Source organism: Scyliorhinus canicula, chromosome 8, assembly GCF_902713615.1.
Source record: "Scyliorhinus canicula chromosome 8, sScyCan1.1, whole genome shotgun sequence".
Lineage (NCBI taxonomy): Eukaryota > Metazoa > Chordata > Chondrichthyes > Carcharhiniformes > Scyliorhinidae > Scyliorhinus > Scyliorhinus canicula.
The window spans coordinates 157,399,012-157,408,693 of NC_052153.1; the positions used below are offsets into that span (position 1 = coordinate 157,399,012).

Below are 9,682 nucleotides of genomic sequence, written 5' to 3' on the forward strand. Positions count from 1 at the left end.
ATTGACCAGGATGATACCCTTACCCGACAGTGAGATTGTATGAAAGGATACAGAGCCACGCTGGATAAATGCAATTGAGGTACAGATTGGCTATGTTTCCATATTCAATTTCATGACAGTCCCCAAGGTTAACCTGAGAGTCAGGTTAAATGACAACACAAAAAATCTGATTTATGCAGCTGGAAATATTTTTAAAATTGTATTTTACGACTTAATCCTCAATTCCAGTTCTTCAATCCAGAGATTATTGTGAAATGTTGCATTAAATGTATGAAAGGGCCAAAGTTAGTCTGCATTTCAATAGAAATGCAAAACAAAAACCATCTGGGGTTATTTCAAGAGATCAGAGTAGATTAAGAAAGGTTATCTGCTGCCAAGATTCTTTTGAAAATTCACAAGCAAGTTCTCAGAATGCTCAAAAGGAGAGTTTCTAAGTTTTTTTGGGACAAGACTAGGAGAATTCCCTTTTCTACAGTGTCATACAATTATACATTCAAGTAAGAACAAACGTTTAATGTCTCGTCTGAAAGACGACAACTTGGATAACACTTGGTGTCAGCCTAGATAAAATGCATTTAGACTTGAACCCACAATCTTCTGACTCATCCAAGGTTTTGCATCCTCTGCAATCCGAGGGGTAGAGAATGGGCAAAAGCACACTAATTATCACTTACAGACTTTAATTTTTGTACAGAGTTTTGCCATACACACAAATTCCCTGCACCCACTTGTCAAGAAAACTTAACTAACGATTTATTGATACACTGAAACAAAGATATAACCATTGATAGAAAAATACGTGCAACCATGTAAATCTGGAACAGAAATTAGAAGTATATATTTTGCCAACTAATTATGTAGAGTACTTAAAACATCTGCACTATTCTGAAGCTACGACTAAAGTGCAGTACCTGTATTCATGCTCAATAAAATGTAAAAATAATGCACCACTTACTCTGTTACTTGTAGTCTGTGGTAACTTCAGTTTCCCTTTTGCCATCAACATGGCATTAATCCTAGCTGCGGCAGCAGCAGCCGCATCTAATGCCTCTGATGAAGACTGAGGAGATTGTCCGACTGATGGAGGACCAGGAATACCTCCACCATGAACTGCAACTTGCGGCATTGTGACAGGAAAACTATTCATTTGAGACTCTATTGACACTGCCATCGATACAGGAATTGATTCTGGACAATCCCATTTACTACGGCGCCTAGAGTAACAAAAACATGATGCTTGCTAATATTGTGAAAAACATTATCTTAATTTAATGCTAAAAGAGATGATCCTGTCCATAAGTTGTAGCTTCAACACATTTCATATTTTTCCCTCCCTTGGCTATGATTGAGTTCAGCTGTAAGCCCTCCCTTTTCCCCTATTCTCCAACACATTTCATGATATTTTTCCCTCCCTTGGCAAAGTATTCCAACCAAATTCATGGAGTGATCTGCATCCAACTACACATATTTTCATTTGACAATCACTGAATAAAGAAGATTACCTGCCTGCACGAATTTAACTAATTTCAGCCAAGGTGATGGGTGCTACAAATTACCTCAGGATAGGCAAAAGGCAAAACACCACAATTACTGCAAAAATTTCCTTCCATAATTGCTGCTCAAATGCACATATGGAGGGCAGCAAGAACAAGATCCGTCTCTGATGTACTATCCTATGCAATCAAATAGTCTGCCAATATCCCCCAATGATCACAAGAATAAAGATAATGTGGACAAGGAGTACCGGGCTTCATCAGCTCCCATTGCACTGAGTTGTAACACACAAGGAGTCACTGCCTTCAACACAAGAGATGCAAAGGTTTTTGGCAAGATTAAGAGAATAAAAACACTAATACCAAATAAAGAAAATCAAATATGTAACACATCATTAACATATTTCTAAGCACTACGTATAAAAACTGTTGACTGAACATGCTAGTTTACACTGGCATTGGTTGGAAAGATCAAGGAACTGATCATCGACTTCAGGAAGTGCAGCACGACACACACTTCATCTGTATCAATGGCTCCAAAGTGGAGATGGTTGATCGCTTTAAGTTCCTGGGTGTCACCATCACCAACAGTCTGTCCTGGTCCACTCACGTTGATGCAACAATCAAGAAAGTCCAACAATGTCTCTACTTCCTACGGAAGCGAAAGAAATTCGGCATGTCTGCATCGACACTCACAAATTTCTACAGATGTGCCATAGAGAGCATCCTATCCGGCTGCATCACAGCTTGGTATGGCAACTGCTCAGTCCAAGATCGCAAGAAACTGCAGTGTGGTGAACTCAGCCCAACACATCACACAAGCTTGCCACCCCCACACTGATTCCGTACACACCTCCCACTGCCTCAGGAAGGCAGACAGCATTATCAGAGACCCCCTCCCACCCAGGCATTGCCTTCTTCCAGACCCTTCCATCAGGCAGAAGGTACAGAAGTCTGAAGACCCACACATCCAGACATAGGAGCAGCCTCTTCCCCACAGCGACAAGACTCCTCAACGACTTCCCCTCGGGACTGATCAATTCCTTGTAAGTACACTATTCACGATGCCCTAAGCTGCCCTTGCTCATGTATTTGCTTTGTTTGGCCCCTTGTTTCCCACTGTAACCAATCAGTTTGTCAATGTACTACAATGTACGTACTGTGTACGTTCCCTCGGCCACAAAAAAATACTTTTCACTGCACTTCGGTACATGTGACAATAAATCAAATCTTTACCAATGACAAGTTTGTCAACTGCAAAAACCAATCTACACCCACACAGTTATACCTTAACAATCACCTTTTCTTCTTAGGCAGCCCCTTGGAGTCAAGGATAACTTGCTCCCACACCAAAAATGAGTTCTCAGGTGACTAAGCAGTCCAATGCATGACCTAGTCTCTTTCATAAGATGGGTAGACAGTGGTTGGAGGAGGTGGGTGGGGTGCCATGGTTGCCAAGTGTTCCTTTTGCTGTCGACGCTTGGCTTCAGCTTGCTCGCAGCAAACAGACAATCTAGTCCTAAGTTTTGGACAGTTATGTCCTACAGTGGTTAGCACTGTTGCTTCACAGCACCAGGGTCCCGGGGTTGATTCCTGGCTTGGGTCACTGTGTGTGGAGTCTGCGCGGGTTTCCTCCGGTTGCTCAGTTCCTCCCACAAGTCCCGAAAGATGTGCTGTTAGTTAATTTGGACATTCTGAATTCTCCCTCAGTGTAGGGTCACACAGGATCCTAATAACTGCCTTCTTATTCGAATCTCTCAATTTTCTTCACTACACCGTGGGTGTTTAAACCTCCAGTACCTCATACAAATAACGGAAACTTGTAAGGTGTTAAATCAGTTCACCTACTGGGGAGCAGGAATAGGGGAAGAGAGAGGGCTTACAGCTGAACTCAATCCTAGCTTCAGATATCTGCACGTACACTTCCATTATACAGGTATACAAATTACTTGTAGCCAGTAACTGGAGATGCTAACATACCTATTCATTTAAAATACAGCTTACGGACAAACTGAAACAGTAAAGCCAACAGATATGCAGAGCGTGCTATAGCATATATATGCACATATAAATTTAAAACGAGTCCATTATAATGCTCAAAATTAAGAAAAGCATTTTGGAAATTAAGTATAGAGTCATTACAGCTAATCTTGCTGGTCATAGTTGCAGGAGAACATTCAAGGCACCATTCCCAACATTCAAGGCACCATTCCTAACATCAGGATCAGTTTCTATCAGGCTGGTGGGTATAAACTATTTTTAGCAAAGTCTTAAGATAGCTTTCAGACCAGCTAAACAGATGAGTTTATTCTATTTCCTCAAACTATTAACACAGTAATTTATAATTGCAGAAACTGTTTAAAGAGGCCATTTTTATCAGAATTCCTAATTTTGGACACGAGTTTTAAAACCACAATTAGCTCTGAAAGAGCAAAACTTGAATGATGTTTAGACAAATCACAACCCTAACATTATTACAGCCTATAAAGTGCAACCTTTTAAATATTTAAGACTGACCAAAAGGATGTCTTCATTGATAGAAAGCATCCTATCACCATAGAAAGCATCCCATCTGGCTGCATCACAGCTTTGTATGGCAAGTGCTCGGCCCAAGACCATAAGAAACTAGAGAGAGTAGTGAACACAGCCCAGGCCATCACGCGAACCCATCTCCCATCCATTGACTGTCTACACCTCCCACTGTCTTGGGAAAGCAGGCAGCATAATCAAAGACCCCTCCCACCCAGGGTATTCACTCTTTCAACTTCTTCCATTGGGAAGAGAAACAAAAAAGTCTGTGAACTCGCACTAACAGATTCAAAAACACCTTCTTCCCCAGTTACCAGATTCCTGAATGATCCTTTTATGGACTGATCTGATCTCTTCAAACATCTTCTCTGAGTAGTACTGCACTCATGTATGCTTCACCCGATGCCCGTGTCTATGTATTTACATTGTGTATTTATGTATGCACTATGTTTTTCATGTATGGAATGATCTGTCTGGACTGTACGCAGAAAAATACTTTTCACTGTACCTCGATACACGTGACATTAAAACAAATCCAATGACCTGTTCCAATTAGATCACACTTGTACATCCCTCAGTAAGGAAAGCATGTATTCAACACATTGCTAATGCCTCCTACTCTGTAACTTTGCAAAAGAACTTTCAAAAATCTCAAAACATTTCACACAATCAAAAAATCAGTGTCGGGGATAGTCAATGAGGATTGACGAACAGTGCAATAAGATGGAGTTGAGGAATAATAATAATCTTCATTGTCACAAGTAGGCTTACATTAACACTGCAATAAAGTCACTGTGAAAAGCCCCAGTCGCCACATTCCGGCACCTGTTCGGATACACAGAGGGAGAATTCAGAATGTCCCAATGATCTAACACATCTTTCGTGACTTGTGGGAGGAAACCAGAGCACCCGGAGGAAACCCACGCAGACACAGGGAGAATGGGCAGACTCCGCACAGTGACCCAAGCCGGGAACTGAACCTGGGGCCCTGGCGGTGTGAAGCCATAGTAGTGCTAACCACTGTGCTACCGAAAAGCAGAGATGAAAAATATTTTTAAAGTTCCATGCAAATACGTGTGTATTTTAGGATGCCAGCTCATAATCCAATGCATTTATCTTAGGAAGAAAGTTTATAAATCAATCATAATACTGCTAGATTGGATTACCAGTAGTGTTTTATAATCCAAAATCAGCCAAATGTAGTTTTCACATATATACTGCAATGACTTTTAAATTCGTTTTTCTTGAGTTCATATTATAAGCATCATAAAATCACTAGTGCAGGAGGCCATTCGAGTCAGCACCAGCCCTTCAAACAAGCATTCCACCCATGTCTACCTGCCACACCCCGCCCTATCCCTGCAACCTGAAGTGCATATCCCTGGACACTAAGGGGCAATTTATCATGGCGAATCCACCTACCCCATACATCTTTGACTGTGGGGGGAAACCGGACCACCTGGAAAAAACCCACGCAGACACAGGGAGAGCGTACAATCTCCACAAAGTGACCCAAGGTCTGAATTGAACCTGGCAATGAGGCAACAGTGCTAACCAGAGCTGCCATCAAATCCATGGAACCCTAGTGGGAACAGTCATTGGCCCATCGAATCTGCACCAAATCTGAAAGAGCACCCTATCTGGACCCTCTACCCATCCTATCCCTCTAACCTTCACATTTTTGAACTGTGGGAGAGTGTGCAAACTTGAAATCAGCAAACAAATTAAACATTTTGCCACAAGTATTTCAAAAACAAAAGTTTTAGGGATGGATGTCTTAGAAGCATCATCAAATTTCAGTACAACTTTGCATCATTGACCAAGCAAGCTTTGCCAAAGGGATTTATTTTCTTAGCATGGGCAACTTATCCCAGTCAGTCAAGCAGAGGACTCAAAAAAAAAATTCGAGGGGCCATTGATCACAAGAAACCCAATAATGTTGAATTGCCACCTTAAACACAGTATCATCTTTATTTAGTATCATCTTTATTTCAACATCCTTCGGGAGATAATTGAGCTGAAGGACTTCTCATTTCCAAGCGACAGGTGTGACCAAAATAGCCAAACCCACTGCGAGTGATTCACCATTTTGATCAGGAAGGGCAGGCAGGACGCTGCTCATATTTGAGTCTAAAATATCAGATATCTGAATACGAGGAGACGCTGAATGAAACCTAACAGAGTTTTATTATCGTTAAGTTTTTTTAAATACATCTCTCCCCCCTCCCCCGGGCTGAGGCCATGAAGTGAGAAGTTAGGGAAGCTCAGCCCCGCCACTTCCCGGCTGCGGACGTCCACAACCAGCCCCGGAGTCTCTTCAAACATAAAGGGAGGAGAGACACTAACTCGGTGTAAAAGGCGCCGCTCCCTGTACACGGGCGATGAACGGACTAACCGACTCTCGCCTCCCCGCACTTTACAAACTGCCCCGGCTCCGAGCGGTTCGCCCCGGCCCAGTCCGGCTCGGGCCGCCAAGGCGCCATCGACGCAGCAGCTTTTCAAAAACAAACGCACCAACTCGCGTCAGCGGCCGCATGGCGGCGGCCTCTCCCCCCCCTCTCGGCCTCACCGGCCGCCATCCATCTGACGGCTCGCTATCATCTCCCTCCTTCCCTTCCCCGGCCGCCACCGTCTCTTTCTCAATAAGCGCCGGGGATCAGTGCGGCCTGCCGCGCACCGCCGCGCTCTCTCACCCCGTCGATTGTGGCGATCCAGCCGACATTGTGAACCCCAGCCGAGCGGAGACTGCGCAAAACGTCCCGCGCGTGATGGGGACAGCACGTCACCACGTGTCACGGATAAGCCCCGAGTCCTCCCAGCCGCTGGGTGGAGCTGAGCCGCTTGAAGTCGTCCCCGCCGCTGGGTGCAACTGAGCTGCCCGGAGTCCTCCCCGCCGCTGGGTGGAGCTGAGCCGCCCGGAGTCCTCCCCGCCGCTGGGTGGAGCTGAGCCGCCCGGAGTCCTCCCCGCCGCTGGGTGGAGCTGAGCCGCCCGGTGTCCTCCTCGTCGCTGGGTGCAACTGAGTCGTCCGGAGTCCTCCCCTCCGCTGGGTGGCGCTGAGCCGCCCGGAGTCCTCCCGTCACTGAGTTGTGCCGAAGCTGTTCGGTGTCCTCCCCGCCTCTGAATGGCGCTGCAGTTGCCCGAAGGCCTCCCTTCAACTGGGTGATGCTGGAGCTCGGGAGTTCTCACTGTCACCGGTGACGCTAGAGGTGGTGGTGGTCCTCCACACCACTGAATGGCGCTATCGCCAGTGATGAGCAACCAGGCCTCAACGAGGTACGAACAGAGTTTTGGGTTGGAAAAAGGCTTGAGTTTTCTCGCATCTTCCACCATTATAGGACGTCTCATATCGCTTCAAAATGAAGTACTTTTACTGCTGTAATGTAGGAAATGCGACAACCAGTTTGTGCACACAGCAAACTCCCACCAGATAGATCAATGTGTCAGATTGAGGGATAATTAATGGCCAAGGCACCAACTCTCTGAAATAGTGCAGTCTTTTCCACCCTTCTCTGTGGGCAAATGGAGCCATGTTTTGACGTTCATCCAAAAATACACTTCCGTGCTTCCTGAACACTGTATCTGCATTATTAGACTTGATATTTGTGCTCACGTCTGAATTTGGACTAGTTTGCACACTAAACCTTCTGACTCAGGCAAAAAATATTTACATGATGATTAGGCCAGCATTTAATGTCCATCTGGTATAAAGGGGGGAAAAGATGGGGGTGTGTGGAATATATATAAAGAAAGAAAGACAAGAAATAAAGAAATGGTAAAAGACAGTTAAAATTAAATGGGATGAACACAAAGGGGTCTGGGTGGGGTAGAACTAATCTGAAGTTGTTGAGACCGGAGGGCTGTAGTGTGCCTAACCGGAAGATGAGGGGCGCAATTCTCCGCCCCCAGGCCGGATGCGAGAATAGCGGGAGGGCCTCCCGACATTTTTCACACCCACCCGCTATTCTACCCCCCCCCCCCCCCCACGCCACGAATTGCTGCTCGCCGTTTTTTATTCTCCGAGACCGAGCGGCCGGGCCTTCACGCCCGTTTCAACACGGCAGCAAACACACCTGCTTGCTGCCGTCGTGAAATGGGGACCCGATTGGCACGGCAGTACCACGGCCGTGCCAAGGGGGGCATAGGCCCGCGATCAGTACCCACCGATCGCGGGTCTTGCGTCAGTAACGGACACACTCTTTTCCCTCCGCCGCCCCACAAGATCAAGCCGCCATGTCTTGCGGGGCGGCTGAGGGAAAAGACGCCAACTGCGCATGCGCGGGTTGGCATTGTCCAACCTGTGCATGCGCGGCTGACGTCATCGGCCGCGTCAGCCGGCGTGATGCTTGGCGTATGGCCTTGACGACCGTCGTCAAGGCCGTGACGCACAGGGCCGCGCTCCCAGCCCCGCCCGGGGGGGAGAATCGGCCCCGAAAGTGGGCGTGAAGGCTGCCGTGGGTCACGGCCTGTCCCACAGCAGCCTTTACGATTCTCCGCCTTTGCAGAGAATCTCGCCCGAGATGTTTGAGCTTCACTGGAACATTGCAGCAGGCCAATGACAGACATGTTGGCATGGGATCAGGATCTTGTGTTAAAATGGCAAGCAATGGGATGGTCAGGATCCTGAATGCGCACAGACCAAAAGTGTTCAGCAAAGCGATCACCCAGTCTCCGTTTGGTCTCTCCAATATAGTGGAGACCACATTGGGAGCAACAATGCAATAGACCAAATTGAAAGAGGTGCAAGTGAAATGCTGCTTAACCTGGAATGAGTGTTTTAGGCTTGGGATGTTAAGCATGGAAGAGGTAACGGGCCAGGTGTTACACCTTGTGCAATTGCATGGGAAGGTGCCATGGATGAGGAGAGAGGTGCTGGGTATGGTGAAGGAATGGACTAGATTATCTCGGAGGGAATGGTCTCTGCGGAATGCTGCCAGAGGGAGTGAAGGGAAGATGTATTTGGTGGTGGCATCACGCTGGAGTTGGCAAAAATGGCGGAGAGTTATGCTTTGCATACGGAGGCTGGTGGGGTGAAAGGTGAGAACAAGGTTGACTCTATCCTTGTTCTGGGAGGGAGGGGAGGGGGCGAGGGTAGTGGCGCGGGAGATGGACCGCACACTGTTGAGGGCTCTGTCGACAATAGGTGGGAAACCATCTTCTGGTGGGAACCTCATCTTCTGGTTAGGCACGCTACAGCCTTCCCGTTTCAACATCGAATTCAACAACTTCGGATGATTAACTCTATCCCACTTCAACCCCTTTGTTTCATCCCATTTTATTTTAACTGTGTTTTACCATTTCTTTCCTGTCTTTCTTTGTATATATTCCCCCCCACCTTATCTCCCCTTTCCGTACCTTTTCTCCCCTTTGCTTCCCCTTTCCGTACCTTTTCTCCCCTTTGCTTCCCCTTCCCCTCCCCCCACATCTACATCTGTCACTGTTTACCCTCTGATGTTAGTTTATCTGCTGTTTGGCCTTTCACACGTTTTGATCTCTCTGGGGACTGTCATTAGCACTCTGTTCCCTTGGTTTCTGTGGCTTTGACTTATCTTTCATTCTCTCACCCCACAATATAAATATTTCCCACTTTCTATGTCTTTTAGCTTTGACAAAGGGTCATCTGAACTCAAAACATTAGCTCTTTTCTCTCCCTGCTGAGATT

General features: G+C 46.4%; 1 protein-coding gene across 1 annotated transcript in view; it reads right to left on the bottom strand.

Moving 5' to 3' along the window:
• The window catches only part of LOC119970622 (KH homology domain-containing protein 4-like), a 56,243-nt gene extending 49,393 nt beyond the window's left edge, over window positions 1–6,850 (bottom strand). The window contains 2 exon segments of the mRNA XM_038805540.1: window positions 956–1,214; window positions 6,716–6,850. Of these exon segments, the coding sequence (XP_038661468.1) occupies window positions 956–1,214; window positions 6,716–6,744 (288 nt within the window). The 5' untranslated portion in view covers window positions 6,745–6,850.
• Window positions 6,851–9,682: the final 2,832 nt, after the last annotated feature.